This window comes from Megalops cyprinoides, chromosome 21 (genome assembly GCF_013368585.1).
Source record: "Megalops cyprinoides isolate fMegCyp1 chromosome 21, fMegCyp1.pri, whole genome shotgun sequence".
NCBI classification, from domain to species: Eukaryota; Metazoa; Chordata; class Actinopteri; order Elopiformes; family Megalopidae; genus Megalops; species Megalops cyprinoides.
Genome location: NC_050603.1, coordinates 25,246,153 through 25,258,324, shown reverse-complemented (window position 1 = coordinate 25,258,324; position 12,172 = coordinate 25,246,153). Strand labels below are relative to the sequence as shown.

General features: G+C 44.9%; 1 protein-coding gene across 1 annotated transcript in view; it reads right to left on the bottom strand.

Moving 5' to 3' along the window:
• Positions 1-4,678: 4,678 nt before the first annotated feature.
• eif3hb (eukaryotic translation initiation factor 3, subunit H, b) overlaps positions 4,679-12,172 on the bottom strand; it is a 74,568-nt gene continuing 67,074 nt past the window's right edge. Inside the window, exons 7-8 of the mRNA XM_036515586.1 lie at positions 10,984-11,116; positions 4,679-4,992 (exon numbers count right to left, since the gene is read on the bottom strand). Coding sequence (XP_036371479.1) covers positions 4,895-4,992; positions 10,984-11,116 — 231 coding nt within the window. The 3' untranslated portion in view covers positions 4,679-4,894. The remainder of the gene's footprint in view (positions 4,993-10,983; positions 11,117-12,172) is intronic.

The following is a 12,172-nucleotide window of genomic DNA, read 5'->3' as shown; positions in this document are numbered from 1 at the left end:
AGAGGACAAAGGCAGGAGTCCCTGGAGCATGCCGACCAAACGACGAATGAATAGAAAAATATATTGCATAGTTTTTTACCACTAAGATTACAAATAGTTGTCACTTCATCGGCAAAAAGACAGAGAAAGGGAGTTAGAAGATATAATGACATATGTATATTCCAATTGCAGTTCATAAAAGCAATGGTGATATAAATACAGAGCCAAATTGCATGCGGAGGGATGGCTTTTGATTGGCCTTCTCCTCTCCAGGTATTCCTCTCATGCTCGGGTGTGTCGGTGGCCGCGGCAGATGCGCCGTGAGGTTCACTGAAGGGTGATGGCGAGACGGAGGGTGAGAAGGCCCCGGCAGACGGGGGCACTCACCGGAACAGAGGAAGAAAAGCAGGAGTTGGAGGAGAGCAGACCTGTCATGCGAGAAGAACAGCTGAAGTGAGGGAAGAGGGAGCTCTGGCAGAAGAGAGAAAAAAAAAGAATCTAAATGCAATGGAGGCCTATCTGAGGCTCCCCAGCAGGCAGAGGGATTTGGCCACACATGAACAGAGGGAAGTGAGAATAAAAAACCCAGTGGAAGAGCCACCAGATGAACTTTTTCAACTTTGAGGGGAAGGAGATTCTCAGCTCTCTGCATGCCATAACAAAAGACATACTAGACACCTTTTAAAACCGAATTGGACTTGCTTGAACGTGGTGGCTTTTCACACATGAGTGTACTAACCCATGAACGGAACGGCTGATGTAAACCGTCATGAATTGAGGCCCCCCCATTGCCACGCGCCTTTTGTGAAAACAGGTGTGAACACCGGGAGGTAATTCCAAATGGTGACGAAGGACAACTCGTCCCGCGTACTTCCTCTGTGCCGAGCCCAGGGGCTTCACCTCCTCTGCACAAAACACACTAAACGTGATGAGAGAAGGAACTTCCTGTGACATGGACATACAGGAAGCTCTGGCCAGGTGTGCAGCCTCGTCAACGTTTTAAGCCAAGACGTCCACGGAAGAGGTGCACACTGCTTTTTTTAAAGCTCCTTTTTAGCGATAGTTTTATGGCAGGACGGAATGAGGGATGAGCTCAGAGAGGCGGATGCGTGTCACCTGCAGGAAGCAAGAGGGGCCTGGTAGGGTGGAGACAGTCATGGACACTTGGGTGGAGTTTGAAAAAGGGCCATGGAGTTTCCTTGTTTCTGTGGCTTGTTACTAAATCTCAGCTGCCACATCTATTAGCTGCAGAGTCAGAGGTGGAGAGCAGCCTGTTGTGGATTTAAACATCAGAACAGGTACAGATTTTTCTCTACAACAGCCTCGGATAAAGACGATGAAGGCCTTTGTGGTTTGGGGAGACAGACTGCCTTTTAAATTTTTTATCATTTGCTTCAAGAGTAGATAGCCCTGGTCTTAGAGAGTCACAGCACTGCTGTTTGAGAATTGTTTTCATGTTTAGCTTGTTATAGCCACTCTTTTTTCTCAAAACAGAGCAGTTTGTATGTTTTATGACAGCCCGGAAACTTGGCTCCCTTCAGAATTTGCTTAGATTTACCCAACTCAGACCTGACCTGGTCTCAGATCAGCTGCGCTCAGGACTTGAGTGTGGTGTGGATGCCTTGCTGGTCTACCTACCCTTTCACTCATTCAAAGCTAAATCTGCAATTAGAAGTCACTGAAATTCAACACTTAATTTGGCCCACTACAAATTAGGGTGTCTTCATGCATACCACTTATTTTCTTGACATCACCTTCAAACTGTATGCACACACCTGTCTGGATTCATATAAAACACAACCAAAGCTGAAGTTGAACTGGTGTCTGTGACTAATTTGTGTTGCAGTATGAAGGTGACCAGCTCTGTGAAATACAACCAGAAGGAGCAGCAGTGTGGCATACCTGGTAAAGAGCAGCAGTGTGGTGTAGTGGTAAGGAGCAGACAGGGTTCGAATTATGGGGGGGATCAGGGGGGTCTGACCCCCCTAATTAAGACTTGGGACCCTCCCAAAGGAGGTAAAAACAACAGTTTGGGGGGGTCGAAACATTTATATATCCTTCTTACCTGTAATTGTACATCTTACAAAGTATGGTCCACTTTAGGGGTGTCTGAAATTGTATAACACAATTCTTCCAAGCATGAATATGGGAAATATATTGTAATATTTACAATTACAATTATAAATGTTTTGACCCCACCAGATGCTGTTAACCAGGCAGACTTCCGACTGTAAACTACAGACTTCCTCACCCCTCTGTCGTTCATGTGTCGCAGAGAGTGAAGATTCAAGACCAGCAAATGATACCATTATCAGGGCTCAGGTGGGCTATAAGAAATTATACACCCCCAAAGTTAAATCTGGCTCTTGGGGAGGAGGGGGGGGGGGCCTAGAGATCAAGTCCTCAAATGCTCATTTGCCACGCGTGTCTGCAGAAGGCACACACACCATAATCAGGAGAGGAAGGCAGATTCCCCGATTCCTTAGGCTATTCGGCTGTGCAGGGTGGAATAGTCTGACAGACGGTCAAGACCAATGCGGTTTCATCTATAATGGAACAAAAGAAACATGCAAGCACACCCTCTCAGAAGAACACAATAGCTTGGCTCAAAGAAAATCAAATCTTAAATGGGCTCTGTAACGCAGCCTTAGAAATCAATGTTCATGCCCCCCACCCCCTCCACACAGACACACAAATCAATAGCCGGTTTGGAGAGAAATTCTCCTTGCACGCAGGCGTCTCATCTCTCTGCACCAGCCTGCCTTCAGAACAAGTGAGGATTCCACTTTTAACTGCACTCAGACTGCCAGTCTACAGCCTGCTCCCTCAAGCTTACTTGTGGGAGACAACCAACAGCTGGCTGGGTAGCTGTGTGTGTCCAGACTAATGACTTCTTTTTTGGGAGTCACTGGAAGTTTAATGTTCTCGCCGCATGCCCGAAATTTTGTCCCAGCAAAAGGATCAAAGCTCAGTCACTCTACCGTGCAAGCGCAACCGCATGGATGCGAAATGGCATCAACTGGAATACGACTACTGGACGGTCTGCTGTGTTACACGTGTAACAAACCCAGATCCCTACATTCCCATCCATGACCATCCTGAAATGGAGAAAATGTGAGTCACACTAGTGATCTGAGGTCAGAGCCCAAACCTGGAAAATCTGTTGCGTCAAGGGTTGGGAGGAGGGGGTTGCAGGCTGCAGGCTCCTGCTTGGCCATTAAATCTCACTTTTAAACAAATATCAACCAGATTCGGTTCATTTTCTTTGTATTGAATAGCTGGAGAAACACCCCCAATCCCTAAAACATGTCGAACAGTGGAAATTAACCCTGTTAATGTTTGCGCACAGCTGCAGTGGTGTCAGAGTTTTGCCTCGGGGTCAGTGGAAACCATGCACCCAGACAAGCCTCAGGTCAACACAACTTTTACATCTGAGCTATTATTGTTTATATGGTTATTACACCATGGTGTTAACTTCATAACTGCAGCTTAAGTGCTATTGGTTTAAAATAGATTTAATAATTTGTCAGCTACTCAACTTTTTAATTATAGAGGGAGCTGGACTATGCAGTGATTACTGTAATTCATCTGCAAAGGGTGATACGCAGGGACAGACAGTACTATGAGATGTTTAGTATAAAAAGAGCAGCTAATGCAGCATCAATACGCTCTGCTTCATGAGGGCGCACATATTAAACATGCAGCACTCTGAAGGTTGCCGACAACTTCCTGGTTGAGAAGAGTTTTAAAGTTCTGTTTTTCACCACTTTCAGTTCAAATGTTTTAATTGCAGTCCTTGCGCCAATAAATAGAAATATATTTTAAAAAGCTAATAAATGGGTACTTCACCCTGTGGGTGGATTGGAAGTGCAGGAGGAGGAGAGCAATTTGAAGTACCAGAGTAAGTCTCTCTCAGCACAGCGGGACGTGGGCAGATATTAAGACCCATTGCTAATATCCTTTGATGGCAGAGAAGGTGTAGGGGCTTTTACACACTGTGAGGAATTTATAATTACATGGCTCTGCAATCTATTTGACTCATTAGGCTGCGCTGCCACGAACTGCGATTGACTTGTTACATTTTTAGACCTTGCCGTTACAGTTTAATAGAGAGCCTGTGAGGTTACTGCCCTGGGTTTTAAAGATGAGCGTTTCTCAGGTGCAGCTTGCTACTGCAGCAATTGTTGAGGCAAGTGTGGTGTGTGTGACAAAAAGACAAAGAGCCTCCTGCTGGAGCACCCAGCTCTGTGGCAGTCGGCATTTCTGCTTATTATTCACGTTTGTGTGAATTAAAAAAGTTTGAGGTTTAAGCCCGTAACTGCATCCACTGTGCAAGGGAGGGATTCAGCAGCTTAATTCGCTGTCTGGCAGTTGAGGGGATAAAAATCACTCAGTGGTCCCTTGAGATGCTGAAGATTTTCTGGTCGTCACAATGGATTCCACCACAGACTCATCTCACACCCACAGCCCCCACCCCTGATTAGCATTCCCACTCCACTCGTGTAAGCTAGTCTCCCACCTATGCTCTAATCAAGGATTCACATTCGTAAGGCTACTTTCAAGTCCCTTGCAATGGTTGGCTTTCACCAATTACTCTACTAAGGGGATAAGGAAGAAGAAAAATCCAAACACGAATAAATGACAAGCAGGCGCATCCAGGCACAAACCAGGACAAACATCAACACACACCAGATACACACCATCCCATTTTATTTTGGTTTTGTATTCATATCCAATTAACAAAATTCCCTAAACCAGGGACTTACATGGTCAAAACCCAACTCTAAATGCTTCCTCTCAGTTATTTCAAAAAAATCCTCTTTCCCCTTGGTCATGCGGGTTGCGCTCTGTGCTTCAGGCAGCTGGGTTAGCTGATCACATCATGCTCTGCCTGATTGGCACCTTGGGTCCTCCGCTAGTTGTTGTGGCCTTGCAGTGCCTCAGCCATGAAGAGTTTGCCCAGGTTTTGTGAGGTGAACTCCTTGACATTCTGGCAGTAGGTGTTGATTTGCCCTGCGGGGTGAGGGGAGAAAGACACAGAGAGGCAAGCGGGTGAGTTTGGGTGGGCTGGCAACACCAGTGAAGCATTGGAGTTTTAATAGTCTCTGCTCAGTTCTGGGAGAGTGGGCGCAGCATTAGCTGTGCCCCTCTTAAAAGATTGTCTACTCGGCCAGTCCTCCACTCCCCTCTCCACCCATTTAGCTCTGAGTTGTTGTTTTAAACGGCCTTCGGTGATAGAGAGGGATGAGGTCTCCCACCCCAGACTCAGAGAGTACTCTATCACCAGCACTAGGCCTCTCACGCATGCTGTGCAAGGAAACTCAACCACACAGAGCAAAGGAACAGGCATGAAGACAAGACTGCCGTCTACAATTATCTGCTTTGCTCTAAGTTCTAAAATGTCCACAGACAACTACACTACCACTGACAATCCAAAATTCAAAATGGCTACTGGTTCCAAAAACATGCAAGAAAATATTGTGCTCCCAAGAAATTTCAGGCTTGACATTTCACACTGAGAATGCTTTTTACCTTGTCAAAGTCTGTGTGGAGCTACCCTGAGCTTTCTTGCTGAAAACTGAGTGGGTCTTAGAGAGGCAGGGCCTCAGGGAGCAGTCTGAGTGATCGTTTAACCAGGTTTCTTCACATTTACGTTTCATCACTGGGTGCTCTAATCCAGAGCGATTTCCAAAACAAGGGTGCAGCTAATGTAGTTGCATATAAGACGGTAAAGACAGAACAGTACGCAGAATTGAACGCACCATGCCTCCATCCCTTACACATACACTTTAATACATGTTTCAAAAACGCAAATGAGGGCAATATAGCATACTCTACAATAAAATTACACAAACATGGGGAGGTGAGCTATGCCTGAATAGGGGAGCTGAGACACAGTTTGAAGGGTCTTCTGTCTGACAAAAAATGACCAATGACCCCGCTGTACTGGCAACTATGGGAATCTCAGTCCACCATACAGGAGCCAGTGCAGAGAGGACATGACTGAGGCGTGTGACTGGGTGGCCATGAGCCCTGGGAGCAGGAAGCTAACACTATTGTTTTGGAACATAAGCGAGCTGCTACTGCTAGCTAGTGCTGGACGATATGACCAAAAATTTGTATCACAATATTTTTAAGATTCTGGCGGTTTCACGGTATATATATATATTTTTTTTTTGCATGACTGGGCCTTTATATACGTTTGTGGCTTATTCTATTCTCAGGAGTACACAGAATATAAAAACATTTTAATTTCATCATGTATATAGTGAAGGCTTTGATTACTATAGGGTTAGCTTGGCCCCACAAAATGACACAATACATGAAGGAATCAGTATGCATGAAACAGTTGCAGAATGTAAACAATTTTTATTGTGCAAGCTGCAACTTAGTAAACACAGGACTTAAAAATAGATATGCCAACAACTTTAACATTGCTTCCTTTTTGAAACAAAGATACAAGATAGTTCTATAAACACTATAAATTGACCTAAAATATCCAAAAGTGTTTAATTATTCAAATAGATATTTCTCAAACTTTCTATTGCACAAGTAAGAAACAAGCTTAATATTAATTCACAATATGTTATCCTTCAAGCCAAGGTATTCAAGTATTAAAATGGCTGTTGATCAGTCACAAATCCCTTGGTTCTCCATTTAACAAATGAAACATTCCAACTCCGGTTTCACTTTCTTCATCCTCCATCTGTTTTCTGTTCTTTAATCTACCGTAGTGATGGAGCCTCTCCCAGCTGTTAACAGACTGTTATGCTACGTGGCTAGCTAGTGAGCTGTACCCAGTATGCCGTTTGGCAGTGTAATTTTGTAAACATACAAATATTAGTGTTACGCAGTGGCGGCTGGTGAGCTGGAAACAGGGGGAGTGGAAACACTACCTTTAAATCTATCATTACTTTTATCCTGTTCCCCTTTTATCCTCCTTGATTAACAATAAAACAAATAATTCACAGAATAATCGACACCAATCGCGTAAATAGAGCAAATGAATATGCTCACGAAATAGCGCAGATTGTCTGTAGTTTGTGTGCTATTGTGCAAGCTACAGCATTAGACCGGTATACCGCCCAGCACTACTGCTAGCCAATGGAGGGAGATCAACAGAGGTGAGACCAGCAAGGAGGGAGCTGGAGTAGGTATTGATTGCACACTTTGAGCATCTCAATACAGCAACTACTCCTTAATGACAAACCTACTACATAAGTTTTATTTTTAAAGTAACGATTCTATGATATTAATTATACATCATTATATTATACATCACAGCAATTATAAACAAAAGCTATTCTTAGTAATCAATACTTCTTTCTTACCACCTTGTACTCTGATCAAAGACTATTATCTAACTAGTTGTTATCCAGCATAACATTCCGCCCCCTGACTTAATTTTAGCTTTACTCTTGGTTTATAAATGACAAAGACATACTAGACAGGCAGGGTTTAAACAAACTGACCAGCCAACCGGTCAACCAATCAACCAACTAATGAACCCTTCTTGTCTTTTATAGACAACCTGACAAAGGATACCCTCTGAAGCGATCACTCCACAAGGCCTGCTAGTCGTTTTAGTGACCAGAACCCCACCTAACATTTAATTGCCTGTAAAGAGGAAGAAAAAAAGAGGCGAATTCCTGAGCTGGCACAGAGCAGAGTAGCGCAGTGGTCCGTCTTCCCAGATTAAGTCAACACAATGATGCGGTTTGTTTAGAGGGGCCACGATCAATTACCAGCACAAACAGGGATACCCACTATTTTATTCGTAAGAAACAACAGATCAATGTATGGATTTTTGGTGAAGGTGCCTCTTTGATGTGAAGAAATCAATGGCTTCTTGCATTCTTCAGCTTTGTTTCAACAGCAGGCTTTCCTTGACACCGGCAGGAGGCCTCTGCATGCTGGTGTATATATGTGAGCCTATGCATGTGTGCATGCAGGATGTGTGAATTTCTGCAAAATGTGTGCTACAGACAACTCCCATCCTCATGGCGACTCAGGCGACATCCTGGGCGGCTACTGATTCAAGAAGAGCTGGACGGCAATCCCAAGAAAGGGGCGAGGCCCTCTCTGGGGGCCTAGAGCTGATCTCGGTCCCCTCATTCACTGTAACTCCCTCACTCTACTGTAGTTTCCTCCATTTCCTGCTCCGTGGGTAAGCTGTTTCACACCGACGGGCTGATTTATCACTGTGCCTCTCATCAGCTTCTGCAAAGTGTGGTATAAAAAGAGCCCATGTCCTGAAACGGCATGTTCCTAACTCTGAGAACATGCTCTAATGAGCACACTCATGCCCACACCCCTTATGCAATATTTATCAGAGTGTCTGGAGTGAGAGTGTTGACCTGCTGCTTACCATGGCCCTCAGTCTTACTCCAAACTCAGCTGCTGCTCTCGCTGGGTATATAATATGCCACACATTTTACAGTAAAAGATTGTGACAGTGCGACAATCATCTAAAATGTCACACAGTGTCACACAGATGATTTCATGGCATGTGGCAATTTTTTAGAAGTGCAATTTTACAAATACTTCTAAACAGTGAAACACCTGAACAAGTATTTTACACTGGAACAAAATGCTATTGAAATGTTACCTTGTTTTAACATTTTAACATGTTATGTTATTGGTGAAAATTGAAACTGACAAAATGCAAAATACAAAACGAGTGTCAGCTGTGATATCCCGTTTTATGGGATTAGTGCAGTTTCCTGGGATTTGTATTTTACACTGGTCTGTCATAGGTAATACAGAATGTTATACGCATACTTTGTTACATTATTACGCCTAACTACACCTAAACAACTCAAACAAGTACTCCAAACCACAATCGTGTAAGGCAAGAGTGTAGTTTCTGCATTTTCTCTGACTGTGCTAATTGCATGAGATGAGGAAACTTGCCCCACAGTCATCACTGTGGTTCCCTGGTGTTCCCTCTCACAGTTCAGGTTCAGCCTCACTCTGACACCTATGCAGTCACGTCTGCCATCACAAGTACGCTCAGTCATTTTTAACCATATTTGATGGATATGTAGTTGATCGCCTAAAATCTTGATGAAAATTGTTTTTTTCAACAGGGTACGATTTTTTTAAATGGCATTCTGTTTTGCCTATTTATTTGTTTGATGGCATGTGTTTAATGCTCAAGCCTAACTAGCTTCAAGGACAACAATGGACAGGTGACCTTCTCCTTCTGGTATAGCCCCATAGAGTTCTCTCTCTAATTGCATTAAAATGGAGATTTCCACTCAGTCACTTTTCTGTATCCTGTACCAAATGCATTGCTGTTTCAAATTCAAGAAGCAACACTGTGGAACATATCATTATGACTTTGTTACTTTTTTTTTTTACCTTTCCAAATTTTTTTGACAATTTCTTCCATGCCCCTGTGAACGCCCATAAAGTGCTTCTGTAAGAAGCAAAATAGGAGCTTTGGGCTTGATGATGAAGCGATTTGGGCAAGTATGTGTCTGTGTGCACTGATATGTAGCATTCAATATCAGACATACTTGGCTTTGAGTGCACCTATATACCTGGCTTTCAGTGTGAAAACTCCAATTGGTTGCTGGCAATTACAGGCTGATCATTTCCAATGCGCTGTGTGATCAAGTGTTGAATTTATTGGTAGTTAACGTTAATGGATTGAGGGCTTGATGGGAACACAGTCAACACATGGCTGCTTATGAAGAGAAAGGTTTGGTTTTCATCTCTATTATAAACAGCCTCCAAAAGTCAAACAAGTCTCATTCTACATACAGCAGACATTACACACAAACCCCAAATGAAGCAATGCTCCACTGAAAAAATAACAGCATTTCTTTGACTTATGCAAGTGAAGAACACGAGGGCGGGTGAGAGACAGTGGCAGATAGAGAGGGATGAGAGAGAGTGAGAAAGGGTGAGAGAGTAAGTGGGGAGGGTAAAATAACAGGGAAGGGAAAGGGTGATAGAGAAAAGAGGTGGTGGGGGGAGTACAAACAGGTACTGGGGCAGTGAGCATGAGGGTATCGGAGACATGGCATAAGAGGGAGAGGCACCTGGAGGAGCAGGTGGAGGAGGAGAGGTGCACCTCTGTCAGAGAGAGAGAGAGAGAGAGAGAGAGAGAGAGAGAGAGAGAGAGAGAGAAAGAGAGGAGCTGCTCTGGACTGTGAATCACAGATGCTGACACAGCCAAAAGACACACGCATTCCAGGCTGACCTGTAACATATTACTTTAATAATCAGGAAAAAATAACACGTCTAAATAATTCTCTCTCAACCAATCTTCTTCTTAATGCAATTCATAAATTACTGGCTGGCTCGCTGGTTTTCGCTCTAGCTGTGTGGAGAGAGTGGGGATAAACTTCACTCTTTTAAAGCATAAATTAGCAGCGCAGAAGTACAGGGGATGATTAACACGGCCTCCGGTGGCTGTGTTCTCTCTCTCATCTCTGCTCTGACGCTCTCTGGGACCAAGCAATAAAGATATTCCCACTTTCTACACCTTGCTTGAAAAGCAAGAAGCCATCGAAAAGATCTCATGAATTTCCTCATCGCCTTTGCAAGGCCTCCCATCACAAGGGTCTGCTGGTGCTTATCTCCATGTTTGCATCTACATACGTCCTCTTTCCCTACAGCCCTTAGTTGGAACTGGCTCTGAGGGACTGTCCACCAATCGCACAAGGGCTGGTGGGGTGGTTTACATGTCCATGTGGTAGGAGGCAGGGCCTACAGTGTTACCTGTGATGAGGGGCAGGTCCGTGCTCTAGGTTTGGGTCGAGGACATTCCTAATTGGCAATGGGGACATATCCATACAAGAGGTGCCACGACTGAGTGTGTTACTGACCAGTGATGACAGGTGTGTCCATGTGATGGGGGTGGGGTTGAGTATGTTACTGAGCTGTGGTGAGGTGTGTGCCCATGAGATAAGAGGCAGAGGTTGAGCGCATTACTGACTCGTGGTGAGGGGCGTGTCCATTTGATAAGGGGTGGGGGCTGAGTATATTACTGACCTGCGATGAGGAGCGTGTCCATGCGGGGTGGGGGCTGGGGGGGCTTGAACATTTTGCTGAGGTCCTCATCAGGCAGCGGTGGCTCCCCGCGAGACTGCCTCTGAGCGTTCTCCTGCTGCCGCCTCTGCAGGTACTGCACAGAGAGAGACACACAATTACACCACTCAGAAACATGACATGCTTTGACTATTGCTGGGCCTACCTTCAGCAACACTTCGTCTGGATTTTGCATAGGGCAGCACTCTGCATTCAAAAGCAAGAGGAAGGAGAGAGATAGGAGGGCATATGCAAACCCCTGTTAAACTGAATTAGAGGCCATTTATCTGATGCTCCTCTGCATTTTCATTAACCTCTGCATGGCCTGAGTTGACCCAATCATCCTCTGGTCTGGTAGAGAGAAACAGGCCCTGCAGAGCGAGCTCCACTGAGACAGAGCTACAGGAGGCAATGAGGAGGGACAATGCTGCCTTCTCTGGTTACCTACATTTAATCCTTATGATTCACTCAGCACCCTCCTTATCACTGCATAGCCAGTGCAGTGCACTCCATGACTAATTTCTACAGTACCCATTTCCCCTGTGAGTGCTAAACCAATCAAAAACACAATTAGGAAAACATTACGCTCATGCTGGTGGAAGGGTCCAGATGTTTTTTTCCCCAATTTCTCTGCCATGACTTATCTGACCAGGGTGGGGGCTCCTGGCAGCCATTTTGTCACATTCGAGAGCTAAATTAAAAATGGTTTCCTCTGGCACAGAACCAAGGCAAATGGAGAAGAATACGGGTCATTTGGTCTATCTAACATGGGGTGTGCTTGCGCAAAATGGAGGGAAATATGAAGGATGGGGACAATTATAGGACGGACACAGCTCAGAAGTATGGCGGGGGGGGGGGGCACATCGGGCTCATGTCGGCAATCCAGTTCCTCTCGCGCTTTGGGGCAGGAGCCGATTCCATCGCCCACTAACGATTCCCCCGTGTTGTTCACTCGTCCATTTCATCTCAGACCCATCCCTGGAGTTTGTGCCCACCTGCCAACTTGATTAGCCGGGGCCTCTCTCAGATTCTGTTCAATTACAGGCTTTGAGGAGATCTCGCCTCAGAGAGCCAGCTGCTGCAGACCCAACCCCGCCACCACCCCTTCCTTATCTTAGTCTCAACATTAGGAGGAGAAACTCCAAGGTTATTT